Genomic DNA, 20,426 nt, shown 5'->3' on the forward strand with positions numbered 1-20,426 from the left:
TCAAAGAAATGAAGTAGATTTAGGGACTAGGTTGTCTTTAGGAAGTACACATCTCTTCCACCTGGTATAATTACTTCAGATTGAAGATTAAAGTCCTTTGAACCAAACGATGCCTTGCATATTGACATGGATGATCACCATGATGTAATTCGTAGTGGCGTAGCTGTTGATGATAAAACCACATAATCATGACCATTGAAAAACCACACGGTGATGACCTGATGACAAACAACGTTCCTTGGGACTTAGCCAAGTAACAAGTGGTGGTTTTGTTGGTATCTGTCAATTTCTGTATGTAAGCTAGACGCATGTAGAAGTAGGAAAATAAAGAAAGAAGTTAGGCTTTCTCTTTCGGATTGTTATGTTTTGAATTTTAGGGGCCTATTATGAATACAAATAGGGTAATTGCTAAACGAATAAGAATGTGGTCTGGGTAAGAGGTTCAGTAAACACCGGCTGAAAATGGTTGTTTACCAAGTGTCCAGGTAAGCTTTGACAGAAGCACTGACCGAGTCAGACAACAACCCCTCCTTCCTTGGACAACATCTTACCCAACATGTTTATCGGTCATAGTGTGTTGGTAACAGCATCCCTTCTCACCGAGTTAGCACCTCTTACCCGGTAAGAGGTGGCCAGTAGGTAGTAAATAGGCCCTGTCATTGAAAATATATGGTCAGGTCGACGGAATATGATTTATTGGGTATGAGGGACATGTATAACTTCTTTTATCAACACCATCTTAGAGGCAAAGACCTGTCATTTGACACTCGTATAGAAGAAGTTAGCTTACATTTACAAAACCTTGCGAACTTGTGATGATAGTTTAAATGCTTTCATAGTTGTGATATTGTTTATCTTAATACTGTTTCAATAGACAAATTTGTAAGCTTCCCTTGGGGAACATTCCCTTGCCAACCATATTAATATTGCTGTCTGCCTTTCACTTGTGATGACAGGTAACAAAATGGATTAATGTGTTATCTTTAAGTTCAATATTGTTTTATGTTTGTATACAGCAAGTCTGGTCTGGAAGTAGCCTCAACAAGAATAAAGGATTGGTGGACCATCTGCAGTCTTTTGGAATTATCCAATCGAAAAAAGTGGCAGAAGTAATGGAAACTGTTGACAGGGGATTGTTCGTTCCTGATGGGTCCCCAGCCTATTTAGACAGTCCCATGCAAATAGGTTTTAAGGCCACCATTTCTGCACCTCATATGCATGCTACTTGCCTTCAGTTGTTGGAGGATAATTTGCAGCCCGGGATGCATGCTTTGGATGTTGGTTCAGGTAATATCTGCACCGTTTGACGACATTAACTTCGTAGAGCATCTCCAATAGATTCTCCAAAACTTTCTCCAAAATGGAGAAAGTATGAGAGAGACGATAAAAATCTCCAAATTTGGTAAACACACTAAAATTAAATGCTGAAGAGAGAGAAGCGGTTTTTTAACCGTTCCCATCAATGAAGTTGTATATATTATCATTTCATATCAGTTTTATTTGAAAATTTTGGAGTATTAAATCTATTGAATATTTTAATAGACGGAGAATCGTGTGAAAATAGGAGTTAAGGTGAGAAGTATAAGAAGGGATTTGGACTCTTAATCACTTTTAATGTCAAAACAACCCATAAATTGCAGTTTTAAAAGGGAATTGATCTAGTGGTTCTCTTCAATTAGGATTAGGGTGAATATCCCTTCTTACCCTTCCCATCATAGCTTTCATTCTCACCGGAACCCAACCCTATTTTAATAAATATAATTAATGTTAAAGCTCCAAATTGGAAAAACAGTTGAATGTAATCGTTTTTGGAAATTTTAACTTTTGTGCATCTTTATTTTGATGAAATTATAGAGAATCTGTTGGAGATGCTCTTATTTGCTTTTAGTTAGAGATGCATAGGTAGTTCTAATGAATTCAAGCATAGTTTGTGGTTATTGCTGGAAGCAAGGAAGAAACCATATCTAAGATAGTAAAATTGTGGTTATTCTTTTGTTCAAGACTTTAGACCTTCCTATGTGAGATTCATGTTCTCAGATTCATAGATGTTCCTCTTAGGATAAATCCCTGATGAGGGATAGGGAAATCCTTCCCAAGTAATGCATAAACAAGATCAGGACTAGAGGGGTTGAACTAGTTGAAAAGCTATATGATTATACCCCCTCCGTCTCAAAATAAATGTCCACAAAATGACACAGTTTTAGGAATGTTAATTGTTACAATTTTCAATTAATCAAATGCCAATTTTACCCTTAATAACACAAAGAATTTTTTTCTCCATGTATGGGAAAGTAACATTTACTTTTTGAAAGTGGACAAATTATTTTGGGAATTGGGACAAACTACAAATAGAAATGTGGACTATTATTTTGGGACGGAGGGAGAACTATTAGTCATATCTTGCTAGAATATAGAAAAAAACAAAATTAATGATGCCTTTGGTAAAGCTAAATGTGCCAAACTTATTGCCGTCTGTGTCCCAAAATAAATGTCCACAATAAAAAGGCACATAATTCTAGAAATGTGTAATTATTGCACTTTTTAATTAAATAAATGACAATGGTACCCTTACTAATAGAGGAAGTACCGAGTTTCTCCATCTCATAATTAAGGGTAGAACTCGAAGACATAGGCACCTACTTTCGAAAGTGGACACTTGTTTTAGGATGGAGGGAGTGATATTTTTGCCATTTCCAAGACGGACAGACCGACAAGGATGCTTGTTATGGGATATACGGGTTAATAGGTTTGCTTCAATCCAACTTTCTCTCAAGTAAGTTGTTTTTGAGGTTGTGAAATCCAAAATAAATGTCCTAAATAAAAAAGGCACAGTTTAAAAATATGTAATTATTACACTTTTTAAATAACTAAATGACAACTTTACCCTTAATAATAGCGTGAGTAATGAATTTCTCCTTCTCATAATTAAGGAGAATTGGAAAATAGACACTTCGGCCTTGTTTATTTTAAAAAAAAACTCTTATCAGCCACTTATGTTTGAATCACTAAGGTGTAGTGCCATTCAGACTGTTTGTTTTTTCCAAATTTTTAGAGGCACTTATGGCTTATTGTCCTCTTATCTGGTAAGAGGTAAACCAACCTCTTATTTGCCTCTTATTGTCCTCCAGACTCTCAACAGCGGGTGTTTCTCAATCACTCCTCTCTCAATTGATAACCTTAAAATTGATAAATATATATAAATTCAGCATTCTAATATTTCAAGGGTAAAATAGATAATTATACAGATTTAGACGTCTACCAGTTACACAAACAAACAGTCTTTTTGATTCGATTTCAGACTTCAGCCCCAAAAATAAGACTTCAGTCTTTAACACCTCTTAAAAAGCAAACACCACCTTACACTTATTTTGGCACGCACTAAAATAGAAATGTGAATTTTGGAGCAGAGGGAGTATGAAAGTATGCTTTAGATTCAGATTTAATAAACATACAAGGATGAGTCAAGTTGCTCAATTTGGATTCGTCTCTTGACATTAGCACTTTTTCCCGTGATTTCTTCAAGTCTTGTGGGTGAGTTTTGGAAGTTATTCATCTTGTACAGGAACTGGGTACTTGACTGCATGCTTTGCACTTATGGTCGGATCACACGGTCGCACAATTGGCGTGGAACATATTCCCGAGCTGGTTTCGACATCGATCAAGAACATTGAAAAAACTGCAGCTGCTCCATTACTCAAAGATGGCTCTCTTGCATTGCATGTTGGTGGTAAGTCATCACACTTAATAGCTCTCTTTAAACCAGACCAAACAAACGAGCCTAGTATATCCCACCCCGGAGGTGGGGTCAAGGGACTGTAAGATATACACATACCTGACCTCTGCTGTAAAGAGTAGAGCAACACCCCTGACTTATGAAAAGTACGTGAACAAGATTTTGAAAAGCTCGGTATAAGCAATAACAATACAAATAGAAACACCAAACTACCGACCCAATAACCCTAACCCACACTTCCCGTCTTAGAACATCTATAATGGAGGTTCTTGTTAAGGTTCCTATATATTTTATAATAATTAATTTATATTTTCTTGTACCAATTTTAACTTATATGTTTTATAGATTTATTAAAACAAAATAGGATGGTTAAAAAACAACAAAAAATTAATAAAAAAAGAAATGCAGACAAGAACTCGAGTTCTTTTTTTTTTTTTTTGGGAAAAAGAGAACCTAATTTCTTGTTCAAGAACCTGGGTTCTTATTAGAATCTGTGATTGGACAAGAATGTGTGTCCCACAGTAAAGGTTCTTACCCCAAGAGGAATCTCAACAAGAACTTTCATTGTATATGCACTTAGGGGCTGTTTACCAAACACTTACCCGGTAATTAAGCACCCAACGGTAAAATTCAGCACTATCATTTACTTACCGGGTAAGATTTTAGTCAACAAAAACGGCTTTCTATGCAACAATTTACCCGGTAAGAGCTGACCGTGGTAAGAGTCATTGCCCTCACTTACCGGGTAAGACTCTCGGTCCTTGCCTTGCTCTTATCGGGTAAGATTCTTGGTCTTTGTCATGTTCATCCGGTAAGATAATGTAACTTGGTAAGTGCTTACCCGAGTAAGCATTTGGTAACTTTCTTTTTAGCTAGTTATATAAATTTTCAGGTTTGAAATTTTGAATGTGGATGATGACAGATGGTAGAAAAGGGTGGCCGGAATATGCACCATATGATGCTATTCATGTTGGGGCAGCTGCACCGGAGATACCACAACCACTTATTGATCAGTTGAAGCCTGGGGGTAGGTTGGTAATTCCGGTGGGGACGATATCACAGGACTTGAAAGTTGTGGATAAGAATCTGGATGGTTCCGTCACCATTCGTAGCGAGACTTCAGTTCGTTACGTGCCTCTTACCGATCGAGAAACTCAGTTGCGAGGCTACTAATGTTTACGGTAACGCTCGGCGACTGCTTTTGTGCATATGTATGTAAAAAGACGAATAAGGATCAATCACAGTCGCATTTGCACGTATTCCGTTTGCTCGTGTCGGATATCAAATTTGCATAATTTATTTAATATATCATCAATTTTTCATTTCATGTAGATACTCAAAAAAGCACAAGCTTGAAGACCGGTCTAGGCCAGACCCAAATTTTAAGATACGCTCGGGCCTAGACCGGTTCTTTTTCAACCCCAATGCTTGGCCAAAAAGGCCGGTTTTTGTTTTGCTCATTGAAAACGAGCTTAAAAGGCTTGGGCCGAGGCCTGAAAAAGCATGGGCTATATTTGAGCTTAGAAATGATGGATCATCTTCGCTTATAGGGTTATATCAATAGCATATGACATTTATATACGGACCTATTTAACCTGTGGTTTGAAGATTTTACAACTTGATTATACAATCAAGTGGTTTAAGTTGAGTTGGCTAAATTGATCGAGTTTTTACACACCCTTGACGGACTCTTTAAACCATTTCCTTGGTTTTCAATGTTAAAACGCTTTTCTCCTTTTCGTCCATGTTCGATTTGTTTAAAACCAACTTAATTAGCTTAACGACTTATTCATTTAGTCATAATGTTAAACCATACCTTACCTGTTTCTTAGGGATGGTTTGTTTACCTATTAATAGTTCCATTAAGAGACAGCTTCTGAATTGCTAAGAAGCAAAATCTTGTTTGGCAAAAAAAATCCACCTCTTAATGGTTCTAAAACCCTCTGAATAGTTCTAAGAGCCTCTTAATCATTTTACACCAAACATTCAGCAACTGCCAAACAACAAACGGTCCATTAATAGCCACAACATAGCTACGATGGTTTATTGTAAATGGCAATGGCAAATCACAATTGTTGCACACAATAATCATAAAAGAGAAGCCTTTTATACCCCATAAATTGCCTTCCAAATTTGCAGTCAACCCCCATCAACTCAATAGCTTTAGCATCCAACATAAATTCCTAAATAGAAAACTTACAAACTTACATCAATAATATAAATACCAAATGAAACCAAACCTCCTCCTTCATCTCACTCAAAAATCCAATCAGAAACGCCTCGGCTTTTCCTCCGCTACGTTTACTCTGATCGCTCTCCCGCCCATGCTCTGTTACAAAACAACCGTTATAGATATCTTTCAAACCGGAAAAAGACTGAACACCAGTAGCGTTTCAATGAGCTAGCTTATGTCATCCAAACAGGGCTTTTTCAAATAAGCTGGCTTATCGTTGCCAAATCTAGCAAGAATCACCAAAGGGTCATTGACCCAATGCTACCTACCCGGGTCACTGGAAGATCAAGGGTTCAAACCTCATCAAAGATGGACAGTATGCCGTACGTAAGTATTTGCCCTATATGTATAATATACTTTCCCTCCGTCCAAAAATAAATGTACACGATGAAAAAGACACATTTTTTGAAGTATGTAATTATTACGCTTTTTAATTAACTAAATGACAATTTTACCCTTAATAATTGAAAGGATAGTGTACTTTTTCATCTCATAATTAATGGTAAAATTGGAAAGTATGCGCTTACTTTTGAAAGTGGACATTTAGGGGTCGTTTACTAAATGCTTGTCAGGTAAGTGCTTACCAGCAAAGACACATCACCCTCACTTATCTTATCATGTACATTATCGGCCATCAAAATGGATTAATAGTTGGTAGGCATCAGAAACCCGGCAAGCGCTTACCGGGTAAAAATCTTTTCTTTCACTTACCGGGTAAGACGTCGGTTCTTGCCATGCCTCTTACCAGGTAGATTCTTGATGATTTCAATGCTCAATCGATAAAGTGATATCGGTACAGTAAGTGCTTAGTAAATGACCCCTTACTTTGGGACGGAGGGAATACTTGAAAAGTGTAGCAAGAATTTAAGGTACCTGTCCATCAAGATTTTCGATGGCGTCATTGACTTCGCTTTCAGATGACATGGTCACAAACCCAAAGCCTCGTGATCGACCACTATCCCTGTCGTAAACGACACGTGCATTCACAACCTTCCCGTGTTCGCTGAAAAGCTGCTCAAGTCTAACGTCATCAACGTCCCACGGCAGGTTGCCAACATAGATTCTGTATGATGGTCCGGTCATCTGAGGTGTGCGTTCGGGCCTTGATCCTTTTGGTGCAGCCTTGTTTACGGTCAAAAACCGTCCCCCTAGTTCCTGTTTCAAATACAACATGATTTTGTTAGAATTATTCAACTAATCATCATCCGACTCACATGGGTCTCGTTTATATTGCACCATAAGAAAATGTTGCCTCCATCTAAAAATAAACGTCCACGATAAAAAAGACACAGTTTTAGAAATGTGTAATTCTTACGCTTTTTGATCATCCTAATGACAATATTACCCTTAATAATAGAGAGAGTAATGATCCTTTTCATCTCATAATTAAGGGTAAAATTGGAAAGCAGACACTTTTAAATGTTGACGCTTATATTGGGACAAAATAAAATAAAAATGTGGACGCTTATTTTGGAACAAAGAGAGCAAACAACTCGAGAGCTCAACCACAAAGTGCTGTTGGTTAGCACCACTGTCACCCGCAGGTCAATATAGTCAAAGATGAATTAAACCAACTTCATTCCATTCATGTAGTGACGAAAAAATCTAAGCTTTTTAAATCTTTAACGGGATTGGAAAGCTCATCGCAGCTAGAAAGAGATTCTTGAGTACCGAAGCTTGCAAACAGATCATAATGATACACAACTAGTCTTCAAGGACGTGGGACCAGGACAGGACAGTACAAAAACTTATTCTATCCCACCAAAAATGGTGGAACAAAAACAAGGGAGATACGATAAGATTGGTAAAATACTAAATTACACATATCAGATTAAAACCCTAAAACTTGTCTAGTCATGTCTGCATACCAAACGCACCCATAAGGTTCAGGGTCCAAACTCCTATCTAACGGTGCCCTTTCTGGTATGCATAAATCATGCGAATTTCCTTTTCACTGCAACCCCATGTTACTCTCGGCTAACCTCTATCTCTCTTCAAGATTTCTTCTTGGTATGAATCCCCTTTTCCCTCTATTTCATTTCCAAATCTATATTGCAAATGACCAAATCACAACAAATCGCTTTGATAAGATTATGGATTTGCTCCTAGACATGGTTTGTATGATCGTTAACTTCAGGGCCCACATGGGATTATTTGAGGTGCACACAAACTGGCTTGGAAACCCATGGTTACCAAATAGTTTTGCCTTATTTTATCCTCAACTAGTGCCACCCTAGTGATCGTTGCTCGGTTTATGGCCACCATCTATTTCAAGATTCGCATTCCGCTACATATCTTCTAGTTTTCTCAACATTCTACCCTGAAAACCATAGCAAATCTTGCCACCACCCTACTGAACTTACCCTTCAACTTCAATGAAACATTTCCATGATACAACCACCTATAAAATTGGATTGAATATAAATCCATATCCAACCATTGGGAACCACAGAATTAACACCAACCCATAACTAAACTGTTTGCTAGCAGCTTAATGAGCTTAATGAGACTCGCAACTTATTCCATTATTCGCACAGCTATACGTGATATTTGGAAGTGGCTTAATGATATAGAAAGTGAGTTATTCAATAAGTTTCTATGTGGGAGCTTTAAGCAGAAAACCAAGTTTTTTTGAAACATGCCCCTCCCAATTAGGAAAACGCTCATTCCATCTATGAAATAAACATCTCAAACAAAAGCTTTTTCCACACATACAACTTTATCCATAAATGACTTAATCCATACAGGACTTAATGGAAAACCAACCAAACAACCACTTAGACATAATCAATCACAAATTTACCATAATTTCATGATATATCTTCACCATACCCATAATAAATCACAATGTTTGAAGCAATGCAAGGATTGTAAAAGCATATAATAAGACAATTTTGCAGCCAAACTGTAAGAAATTTCTTGCAGAAACTTACATAACGATGAAGCATTTCAACAGCCTTCTCTGCTTCTTCAACAGTACTCATAGTCACAAACCCAAAACCCCTACTCTGATCAGTCTCTCTATTGTAGATAACCTAATTCAGCAATAAGAAACCCAGTTTCAATCGAGGTTCATAATTCAAAATCGATACAAAAATTCCAAACGAAAACGCAAAAGAATCGATAGAATTACCTCAGAGATCTCAACAACACCAGCTTGTTGGAAAAGCTGAGCCAATTGTTCACTATCCACATCATAGGGCAGATTACCCACGAAAATCTTCGCATCTTCCGGTGGCTCAGAATACTCCTCCGTCTCTCCGGTGCCGGAGTCTCCAGACGCACTCCTTTCCCAACCGGACACGCCGGTATCGGCAGCCGTTTCCGTTTCCGTTTCCGTTTCCGTTTCCGTTTCCGTTTCCTGAGTTTCATTTCCCCAGCTTAAATCTCCACTTTGCTCTTCCTCCTCTTGAATAACCAATGTGTTGTCTTCTTCTTGTTGGGAGGCAACAAAGGTGACGAAACGCGATGAATTGGGTTTTCTTCGCAGAGAAAAGGATGTAAAAGAAGCAGATAGGTGGATTTTAATGGGTTTGAGGGGTAAAGAGATGTGTTGATGGGTTTTTCCGGCGAAGATTGAGGAAGACGATAGAAGGCATGCGTTGGCCATGGATAAAGGCTTGGAAATGGGTTTTGCCGCACAAGCCATAGTTGCAGAGAAGGGTTTAGAGGAGGAGAGGAAGATAAGGGTGGGTGATGATGTTATCGGTTGGTATAATATTTTGGGGTTCAAGGTTTTCATGGTCCAAAATGGGCCTTATTTGGGCCTCTTGAGTGGGCCTTGCCATATAAACTATTTATGATTTAACTTTTTATTATAATTTTATGTATAAATTTGCGGGAAAAGTTGATTACTGGTAATCTTAATCGGGCTTCTACAGAACTTGTCTCTGAGAAAACCGATGTGAGAGCGCATTTTTTTGGCTCACTCAGTACCTCAGTGGTTGAGATTACTGAGGGATCAAACGCGAAACCTAGCTTGTATTTAGACAGAGTCACCTGGTCCATTTGTCAACTGAGCTACCCCACCTCCTATACTCATGTCAAGAACCTCACTAGTTTGATAAGGCAAGATTTTATTTCGTTCGTACAGTTCTAACATTTGGTTGCTAACCTCTACAATAAATAAATACCAGAATCTTCCAATTCTATGGTTCTTGGTAAACTGTGGTATTTATTTATTGCAAATATAAGCAACCATAATTTAAAATATCGTCGTCTCAAAGTAGGGAGGTTCTTCATGGAAGTACAATAGGCGGGGTTACTCAAAAGACGAGCTCACGTTATCGACGAAGAATATGCCACAAGCGGCAATGATTCTTATGTTGGTGTCGTCACGTTCATATTTGGAATCTCAAATCCTACATCATCAAGGTCCACTCTTGATGAAGATAAACAAACAGGGTTGGTGCAGTGGGCAATAGTCTTGGTTAGTTAGTTTTGTTGGTTAGACTAACCGTTAAGAGTTAGAGAGAGAATACTGCATTGAATTGATAGCATTGTATTGAGAGAATTGAATGAAAAACGTGAGACACCTGATAAATTCAATTCTACATATCTTGTAATCTTGTGTTCTTAATTGAATGTGATTTGACTGACATCTACAGGTTTTCAGTCGCTGTCGGAGGTGAAGGAGAATTTTCTTTTTAAAAAATGTAATATATATACACTCAGTACAATAATTCTTTAGGTGATGATGTTCTTGATTGGTATAATATTTTGGGGGTCAAGGTTTTCATGGCCCTTAGCTTTGCAAAATAAAACATTATTTGTGTCTAGAGATTAGAGATGGCCAAATCGGCCCGGCCCGGCTCGGGACCGGGACTGACAAAGGACCGGTCCGGGACCGGGACCGGGACCGGTAAGTACCGGTTATGGGACCGAACACCGGGACCGGTTGAGGTTTTTGGTAGTTTCGTGGGACCGGCCATAACCGGGACCGGTCCCAAATACAAATATTCTAAGTGTATTTGATTGACCTAATTATATATTTTATAGTGTATTAGAATAACATTAAAGTATTTTAAAAAATTTATCAAAAGGAAATTTTAAAAATATAAAAAGAAAATGTTTTTTTTAATATATGACCGATTTGATCCCGATCCATGACCGGTTACCGTAACTGATTACAAGTACCCTTAACCGGACCTTTGTATTTTTGACAGGACCGGGACCGGTCCAGATTGTTACTATTTCAGCTCAGGACTGATTTGGACCCGGCTTGATCCGAGACCAATTTTTGGCCATGTCTGTTTGTGTCTAACTTTATAATGCTTAAATTATTACAACAATATTATTTATTAGGAAAATTTGAGTTTATATATATATATATATATATATATATATATATATATATATTACGAAAGAGCATTTGACATAACGGTATCATATTGTTATCTTTTCTAATTTGAACCTTCGATCTTCCTTTCATTAGTGTTATCTTTCTGATCCAAACCTTCGACTTCGTAGGATGGAAAGATCAAGAAGCATATTTAGGGGTATTTTTTTATCATTCGGAAAAAGATGTCATCGCATTTGAAACCACATTTCATTTGTAAGTTGTTTCATAGAAAATGCATCACTACTAGAAAAACAAGTATCAGCGACGAACATCAGCGAGGGAAAATATCCCTCGCAGATCAGCGAGGGAAATCCCAAAAAACTAAATCCCTCGCTATTCCCTCGCTGATCTGCGAGGGAAACCTTCCGTCGCTGATCCCTCGCTGATCTGCGAGGGATCAGCGAGGGAATTGCCAAAAAACTCATTCCCTCGCTGATACCTCGCTGATCTGCGAGGGATCAGCGACGTAAAGTTCCCCTCACAGATCAGCGAGGGAATAGCGAGGGATTTAGTTTTTTGGGATTTCTCTCGCTGATCCTTCGCTGATCTGCGAGGGAAATACCAAAAAAAACTTTCCCTCGCTGATCCCTTGCTAATTTGCGAGGGAAATTTCTTCTACAAAATCCCTCGCTGATCCCTCGCAAATCAGCGAGGGATCAGCGATGGATTTTTCTATTTTTCCTATTTTCTCATTTTTTTATGTGTTATATGTACATATTTTTATATGTTGATATCGTATGTATGCATGTCATGTGTTGTTTGTGTGTATGTATGTATATATATATATATATATATATATATATATATTGTGGTTGCTAACCGCAATATATGCATGTGTTATAAGTATATATACCCGTCGTGAGGGAAAATGATATACATTCACATATACATATACGTTTAAACATATATTCATTCATCGAATTATCGGAGCATTTTGCTACGTTTATGCGGCAGTCAGGATACGTTTTCCCACCTCCCCCAAATCCCGATAGTTAGATTTTATGTATTCGAAGATTAAATTGTATGAATTTGAATATTTTAAATTGTATGAATCCATATTTTAAATGGTATGAATTGGTTACTTTTGTTCACAGATTTGGTTTGTTATATATTATTATTTTCAGGTTTTTTAAAAATAAATACAGGATTTATGTATTTTTAAATTTTTTTTTTAAAGATTAGCGACGGATTTGCGAGGGAAAATCTGTCGCTGAAAGTGCTTGAATTTCCCTCGCAAATCCGTCGCTGAAAGTTCCATCGCAAATCCGTCGTTGATAATTCCCTCGCAAATCCGTCGCTGATAATTCCCTCGCAAATCCGTCGCTGATCCGTCGGTAAGTACATCCCTCGCTGATCCGTCGCTGAAAGTGTCCGTTGCAAATCCGTCGCTGATTTCCGTCGCTGATTCGTCGCTGATAGCATTACCTACGACTGTTTGACCGACGGAGTATCAGCAACGGATCAGCGACGGACAACCCTTTCAGCGACGGATCAGCGAGGGAAATTTCCCTCGCTGATACCCAGCATTTTTGTAGTGCATTGTTTATAGCGTCTTGTTTCCCATACGTCAATGTCTGTATTCATATATGAATAAAACAACGTTTCACAAGTAAAACAACGTTGCATTTTTACATGCAACACATGAAAACCCGTTCATAAGTTTATATAAATTACTGGATCCGGACAAAAAGGGACTCTCCTTACAAATTTTCAATGGAGATGCCTTTCCTTTTCTTTTTTCTCTTTAAATGCCCTCATTCATATGTGAATAAAAAATGGTTGCCAATTCCAACAGGTATTTTTGTTTCCTCAAGTGGAATAAAAAAAGGCAAAATCAAGATTAAAGAATCAAAAAAGGTCAAAATCATAGACCTATTTTGGTCATTAAATTCGTTCGCTCGCCAAACTTCCACCATAAAAATGCATTCATAATGATTCAAGAAATCTTGAATCTTGTTGATGATCGATGATGGAGGATTCAGAAAATGGCACCAGTGGCAGTGGCTCACTCTCTGTTGAACCCACAGGTCCAGAAAGCGATCCACCATCGGCTCACACTATCGACCATGGTCAGGTTCACTTAGCCACCCACACACCTGGTTCTTGTTTTATTTCTTCCATGTGGGTTTGGTTCATTGAAGACTAATTAACCATGCACATGTGTTAGTTAATATTGCAGACTCATGGTTCCAACTAAGGGTTGCTGTTAGTGACCAGTTTCAAGAAAACATAGCAAAAAGAATACAGTTTGCAAGAACAAGCGATTCCTGATAAAGTGTCGAGCACGATAATTCTACTTCTGCGTTCGTATTTCCATAACTTACCGATAATCGTTCGTTCTTGCAAATGATTGAAGTTTGTTTTGCCATTTAATTATATGGGAATTATTCTTGTTTTTTTGCTAGAAAAGATTACAATTATTGAACTTTTTATGTGTACTTACCTTATTAGGAAACCTTTGATCTTCAAAACTTCGGTACAATATTATTCCATCTGTTCATATTTCTATTTTAGTTTGTACTAAAAACCAGTATCCTCTTTTAAAAGTAAATAATAAATTATGAGATGAAAAAATTCGTTACCTCATCTATTATTAAAAATAAAATTGACATTTAACTGATTAAAAAGTGTAAATAATCACACATTTCTAGAACCTGTGCATTTTTTCACTGTGAAATTTATTTTGGGACGAAGAGAGCAGAAATTAATCACCCTCGGTTACAGTTTCGTGGTCCTTCAAAGAAAATGCTAAAAATGGTTGGCTCAAAATCAAAATCAAAATCAAAATCATCTGTACCCAATGTCCCACCAATCATGTGAATACACATCATTATGTTATTTAATATAAATTTATTTTGTCTCCTCATCAAAACGATAATGTTGCTTTATGTGATTGATGATCAAGGAGACAAAGAACTTGAGTTTGGGGATAACACTTTTTATCCGAAAGAAAGGCCTTAACTTCAATAATGAAAATATATTATCCCAAAATTCATTGTCCCCTTCATATCCTATCAATCAGGTAAAGACATATCATTATTTTTATGTACACTAACTTTATTTAATTCATACTTATCTTCTTTCTCTAATGATATATATATATATATATATATATATATATATATATATATATATATATATATATCATCGCATTTGTACAACCAATGCAACCTTTGTGGTAACCGTGAGATCCAATCTCAATCACAAATTAATAGATAAATTAAGAAATTTATAATTTTGGTAATTTTGAATTAAATTTTAATGCAAAGATATTTTAGGTATTTTCTCTCCTCTCTCCTCTCTTATTTCTCCGTCCCTCATCCTCCGGCCTTCGGTCATCGTCCTTTGGTGATATCCCTGTGATACCTAAAAATATTGACTCGGTTAAAAAAAGACACGTTGTGATACCCAAACACATATGAGATGCATTGTGATATCACTGTGTTACATCTCCGATCGACCACACAAACGACCTCAGTGTGTTACCCAAACACATATAAGATGCATTGTGATACCACTGATCACTTGAGGACGGTGGCCGGAGGCCGGAGAACGGAGGACAGAGAGAGAAGAGAGGAGAGTCTTAAAATACATAAAATGTCCTTGCATTAAAATTTTAATTCAAAATTATCAAAATTATAAATTTTCTAATTTATCTATTGATTTGTGGTTAAGATTGCACCTTACGGTTATCACAAACTAATTAGTTCTTATTTGATTAGACCCCTATATATATATATATATATATATATAGAGAGAGAGAGAGAGAGAGAGAGGGCTTTCTTTCCGTATTAAACAATTTCATGAAAATTTTCACTAAAATAAACAATGAAATCAACAATTGTTACAGTTTCTATAAATAGCTTGGTTTGCTATCCTTCCTCTATAATATATATATATATATATATATATATATATATATAGCCTTCTTTCCATATTCAGCAACCCTCTCTCTCTTTCCATATTCCCATTTTATATTATCAAAACTAACATTTGATGCTACAAACACCTTGTAAACAATGAGTATCTGTTCGTATTACCAAAAAAATATCAAAGAACACTCTGGTAACCGTTTATATGTACCATATCCACTACATACGTATAATTTGTAGCGAAGATTTTTTGAATTTTTGGGATCACATATTCTATTACTAAAGGCTCCCTATCTATCCTTACCCCCACCAACACCCAACCTCAAAAATGGAGAGTTTTCTAGCTTTCTTGAATTCTACAAATACCTCACCAGTTGCTGCATGACTCATTTCTGTAAATGTATGTAGAGCCAAAAATGGAACCAAATGTGGTAAACATCACTACTATCACCACCATGCAATGATAATATTTCTACCAACAGAAATGCTGCAACTATACCCAACCATTTGAACCCAACAAACCCTAGCAGCAGCCATGGATCCTTTGAAAATGGAACCAGAACCCAATGGAAACATAGAAGCTTTAAGTATCACAGCTGGTGCACCAAAAGCTGGTCTAGTTTCTGCTCACACCATTGACCATGGTCTGTTGATCAACACCCATCTAAACCCACTTCAAGTTTCTTTCCATTTTTCTTTTCATTTTTTCACAAAAGTTTGAAACTTTTTCTATTTGAAACTGTAGATTCTTGGAGGCAAGTTGGGTTGCTGCTTGTAACAGGTTACAGTTGTGGGTATATCTTGAGCTTTTCAAATCTAATGCTGGTGCCTCTTGGTTGGATTTGGGGGATCATCAGCTTGATCATGGTGGCAGGTTTTAGTGCATATTCTAGCTGGCTTTTGGCAGGGTTTCACTTTGTAAATGGCCAAAGGTTCCTTAGATACAGAGATCTTATGGGCTCTCTTTTTGGCAAGTTTCGTTTTTCTATACATCTATGAAACGCCCGTTTGGTTTGACGTAATGTTTTTTGAGGCATGTTTGATGAAAGAGGCGGGGTAGAGATACGATAGAAACAATTGAAATCCATGGATTTGGATTTGAAACGACGGTCGTTTTCTAGAGATCTCTAAATACGTCAGTCGTGGGAGTTTATTGAAATCCCGGGATCTCAAGATCCAAACTTTTCTTTAAACCAAAAGCGGGATTGCAATGGATTTCTGGTCCAAATCCCGCAAACCAAACGGGTCCTAACTTTCATTCCCGTGGTGAAAAATCCGAAAACCCATGAAAATCTCACTGGTTTTCTTTCATTTGTAGGAAAAGAAATGTTCTATTTCACTTGGGTTTCTCAAATCTTGATCCTCCTTCTTACGAATATGGGGTTCATACTTCTTGGAGGGAAGGCGTTAAAGGTATGATCTTTAGTATCTCGTGTCGTTTTCGCTCATAGATTTATGTTCGATTCGGTTTTTGGTTTATATCTAATGTTTTAAGAGCAGGAAATCAGTTCAGAACTTGGTGGATCTCCTATAAGACTCCAATATTATATAATCATCACGGGTGTCGCCTACTTTGTGTTTTCGATATTAGTCCCGACGATATCTTCGATGGGGAAGTGGTTGATCGTGTCATCGGTTCTCACGTTTTCTTATATCGCGATTCTTCTGGTAGTTGTAATCAAGGATGGTAAGTAGTTCATATAATATAATCGCTATAACAAAATCAGCTTTATAAGACATTACATATGTCTAAATGTCATAATAGACCGCTTCACAGGACCAAACATTTGTACATGTTATATATAAAAGTGTTACAATAAGTTGATATGACGTTTTTGCGCGTTTTGTAGGACCTTTTTGAAATATATACATCGTCTTATTAGCCCATCATTATTTGAAAAAATGTCTTATGCATTTTATAGGATCGAAATCTAACAGAGTTATCGACTATGAAACTAGAGGAACCAGTGCTTCCAAGATCTTTAACGGCTTATGTGCGATATCAGCCATCGTCACTTGCAACTCGGCTGGCATTATACCCGAGATACAGGTGAAGAACTTACGTAAACTAATCGAAAATCCGATAATTTTCTTTCACGATGATGATTTCAGCATAAAAGTTACGGGTTTTGAACTATCATATACTAGTCGTTTGTCGCAAAAAACCAATCTCGACGCGGAAATGCCAAAAGAACACCGCAATTTGCAAGAAATCTTGGAGACCAACAAGTATGATGATTCAAAAATAGAAAATTCGGGTCGTTTGGTTAAATCACCTTCTGTCAAGTTCTCTTTAAATCGATGATCTTTTGACAAATTTGAGAATGTCCACTACAACAAAATCGGGTTTATAGGACACTCTCAATTTCTAAGCGTCCTAATAAACCACTTTATAGGACTTAGTTTATAGGACCAAAAAAATAAAGTGTTCTATCTAAAGACGTTGTAATAAGTTTATATGACATTTTTTTAAGTCGTAATAAGTTTTTTAGGACACTTTTCATATAAAGTGTCACATTAGCAACTTTATAGGACATTATTTGAAAAACTGTCATATAAAAACAAGTGTCCTATAAAAAATTGAGTTTATAGGACACTTTCTCAAAAGTGTCCTATAAAGTTTCTAATGCGACACTTTGTATTAAAAATGTCCTAAAAAACTTGTTAAGACGCCCAAAAGTGTCATATAAACTTATTACAATACCTTTAGATAAGACGCTTTATATTTTGGTCCTATAAATTAGGTCCTATAAAACGGTCTATTGGCACGCTTAGAGATTGGGGGAGTCCTATAAACCCAACTTTGTTGTAGTGGTCACTGCATATCAGAAGGCCTAAAATACTAAAAGTCATGGATTTTGAAAAGCATTTGTCGGGAGTTCATTTAGCTAAATAACCCGAAAAAATTCTTGCAAACTAGGATGGTTTTGGCATTTTTACGAGACGAATGGGTGATTTGCAATGAAACGTTAAGTGGGATGGTTCAAAAATCGATCGATCATTCTAAGTACTAATGATGTATTTCACGCATTGTAGTCGACTTTGCGCATGCCGGCTGTTGAAAACATGAGGAAAGCTTTGCATCTACAATTTAGTGTCGGTTTAGCATTCTATTACGGTGTGAGCGTAGCCGGATACTGGGCGTACGGTTCATCGGTCTCTGCATATCTTCCTGAGGACTTAAGTGGACCGAGATGGGCTAAGATCCTCATAAACTCGATCGTTTTCACACAATCCATAATTTCTCAACATGTAGGATCCATCATCTTTTAGTGCTTTATAGGACGTCAAATATGTCTAAATGTCTTAATAGACTCTTTTATAGGACTTGCGTTTACAGAACCAAACAATTGTGCGTCATAAGTTGATAAAACGTTTTTAGGTGTCCTACCAAGTTTTTAGGACATTTTTGAAATAAAGCGTCGTATTAGTTTTTTTATATGACATTATATATTTAGAATGTCTTCTAAAAAGCGAATATGACAACTTATTTCAAAAATGTCTTAAAAAACTTGTTATCAAGCCCAAAAACGTCTTGTCGGCTTATTGTAGCATCTTTACGTCTGACACAATTGTTTGGTCTATAAACTTAAATTCTACGAAGTCGTGTATCAGATACGACATTCAGACATATTTAGCGTACAATAAATTCGATTTTGTTGTAGCATTTCGTTCCTGAACTTTGTGGTTGATCGTTAGTAATATCTAGTTTTCGATTGGGGAATCCAGGCGTTTATCGCACCAGTTCATGAGGCGCTCGATACCAAGTTCCTGAAACTCGACAAAGGCATACATTCTAGAGAAAACATCAAATGTCTGCTGTTCCTGAGGGCGGCCCTCTTTACCGTCAGCACGCTCGTGGCAGCAGCGCTGCCGTTCATGGGAGATTTCGTGAACTTGCTAGGATCGTTTTTACTCACCCCTCTGACCTTCGTGTTCCCCAGCATGATCTTTATCAAGGTCAGCCGACAATCATACTAACGAGTTTGATTTCTATCTGTTTAGGATATGTGGAACTCAAACACGCCCCCTCCTGAGGGCTAGATATGGGCACAAATTGTCCAATGTCGAGTCACTAGAATGGTACACTTTGGCTCTTATACCATGTTAAAATATGTAGAACCCATTAGATTACTCTCTAAAAAAGACATTGAGAAAAGATGGAGGTCCAGTATATGCCTGGCTTTATAGCTTATTCGGTCAACAATACATGACATGACTGTTTGATATTAATTATATAAAAAGTGACTTATTCAGTAAGTTTACAGGGGAAGTCTTATGCAGAAAGCCAACATGTCAGTTTCAATTAAAAAACACGCTTCTTCCATCTATGAAGAAACCCCCAAACAAAAACCTTCCCGATCCATATAGACAGGATAATCCACATGGAACTCAATGGAAAATCAACGAAACAATCCAAACCAAAGTGGGACTAACGATATCGATTCTTTAACTTTCAGGTGAAGGGAGAAAAGGCGAAGATGGAGAAGATCTGGCATTGGGCAATTATCGTTGTATTCGTTCTTCTGACCGTGGCAACTACGATCGCTGCGGTTCGATTGATTGTAAACAATGTTGCAAAGTACTATTTGTTTGCAGACACATGATCATATGATCAGTTGCACACAAGAATTAAGCTTCAGATTTATAATTAGAAGATTAATCAACACTTTGCAGACACATGTCTATGAAGATATATGGATTCTAGTGTTCTTATATGATCATGCATGTCATTTGGTAATTCGAATTCAATAAACTACACGGTGTTCTCTCAGTTCTATAGAACGTATTCGATATACGTAAGATATGTGAAACCCTATCAGATCACTACTAAAAGGAGCTCTTGAAGAGAGATGAGAGGTTTAACATATATAGAGAAGAAAGAGACCGTCTCTAGCCTCTCTAATGAAGAGAGAACGGTGGCCGGAAGCCGGAAGACGGGGACGAGGACGGATAGATGATAAAATACCTAAAATATCATTGCATTAAAATTTTAATTAAAAAAATACTAAAATTATAAATTTTCTAATTTATCTATTGATTTGTGGTTGAGATTGGATCTTACGGTTACCACAAATTAATCAGTTCTTCTTTGAATGAGCCCATATATATATATATATATATATATATATATATATATATATATAGGGGAGCGATCAAATGCAAACCACTTAATTTGTACAAACTGTGCAAACCGCATTCAACCAATCATAATTTTTCATTTTGTTCATTTTTTTGTAATTATGA

At 37.0% G+C, this 20,426-nt stretch overlaps 3 protein-coding genes across 6 annotated transcripts in view; 2 read left to right on the forward strand and 1 right to left on the reverse strand.

The window, feature by feature from the left end:
- LOC112514486 (protein-L-isoaspartate O-methyltransferase 1) overlaps positions 1–5,055 on the forward strand; it is a 7,124-nt gene extending 2,069 nt beyond the window's left edge. For 2 of the 3 annotated variants that reach the window (XM_025120981.1, XM_025120980.1), the window contains 3 exons: positions 1,017–1,287; positions 3,563–3,727; positions 4,656–5,055. In XM_025120981.1, coding sequence (XP_024976749.1) covers positions 1,017–1,287; positions 3,563–3,727; positions 4,656–4,906 — 687 coding nt within the window. In that variant the 3' untranslated portion in view covers positions 4,907–5,055. Of the gene's footprint in view, positions 1–956; positions 1,288–3,562; positions 3,728–4,655 lie in introns of all 3 variants that reach the window. The other variant, XM_025120982.1, reaches the window with a different exon arrangement.
- A 695-nt stretch (positions 5,056–5,750) lies between these two features.
- On the reverse strand, positions 5,751–9,656 carry LOC112514542 (28 kDa ribonucleoprotein, chloroplastic-like). Of its 2 annotated transcripts, XM_025121071.1 has the most exons (5): positions 9,329–9,656; positions 9,100–9,298; positions 8,900–9,001; positions 6,840–7,121; positions 5,751–6,062 (listed from the first exon to the last, which is right to left on the reverse strand). In XM_025121071.1, the coding sequence occupies exons 1-5, from the start codon at positions 9,613–9,615 to the stop codon at positions 6,003–6,005; spliced, it is 930 nt and encodes a 309-aa protein (XP_024976839.1). In that variant the 5' UTR covers positions 9,616–9,656; the 3' UTR covers positions 5,751–6,002. The 2 variants fall into 2 exon arrangements, with proteins under 2 accessions (XP_024976839.1, XP_024976838.1); XM_025121070.1 differs by having other exon boundaries at positions 9,100–9,656.
- A 5,869-nt stretch (positions 9,657–15,525) lies between these two features.
- On the forward strand, positions 15,526–19,896 carry LOC112514418 (proline transporter 1-like). The gene is made up of 8 exons (XM_025120886.1): positions 15,526–15,823; positions 15,925–16,149; positions 16,498–16,592; positions 16,680–16,866; positions 17,102–17,229; positions 18,216–18,431; positions 18,909–19,139; positions 19,640–19,896. Exons 1-8 carry the CDS (start codon positions 15,715–15,717, stop codon positions 19,784–19,786), a joined length of 1,338 nt encoding a protein of 445 aa, XP_024976654.1. The 5' UTR covers positions 15,526–15,714; the 3' UTR covers positions 19,787–19,896.
- Positions 19,897–20,426: the final 530 nt, after the last annotated feature.

Source organism: Cynara cardunculus (genome assembly GCF_001531365.2).
Source record: "Cynara cardunculus var. scolymus isolate 2C chromosome LG 6, CcrdV1, whole genome shotgun sequence".
Classification (NCBI taxonomy): domain Eukaryota; kingdom Viridiplantae; phylum Streptophyta; class Magnoliopsida; order Asterales; family Asteraceae; genus Cynara; species Cynara cardunculus.

Coding starts and splice junctions, on each gene's coding strand:
- LOC112514542 (XM_025121070.1), bottom strand. CDS start 9,615: ATGGCTTGTGCGGCAAAACCCATTTCCAAGCCTTTATCCATGGCCAAC. Junction 9,002..9,099: donor GTGTTGTTGAGATCTCTGAG/GTAATTCTATCG, acceptor TTGCTGAATTAG/GTTATCTACAATAGAGAGAC. Junction 7,122..8,899: donor TTGAAATGCTTCATCGTTAT/GTAAGTTTCTGC, acceptor TATTTGAAACAG/GAACTAGGGGGACGGTTTTT.
- LOC112514418 (XM_025120886.1), top strand. CDS start 15,715: ATGGATCCTTTGAAAATGGAACCAGAACCCAATGGAAACATAGAAGCT. Junction 16,150..16,497: donor TCTTATGGGCTCTCTTTTTG/GCAAGTTTCGTT, acceptor TTTCATTTGTAG/GAAAAGAAATGTTCTATTTC. Junction 17,230..18,215: donor GCATTATACCCGAGATACAG/GTGAAGAACTTA, acceptor CACGCATTGTAG/TCGACTTTGCGCATGCCGGC.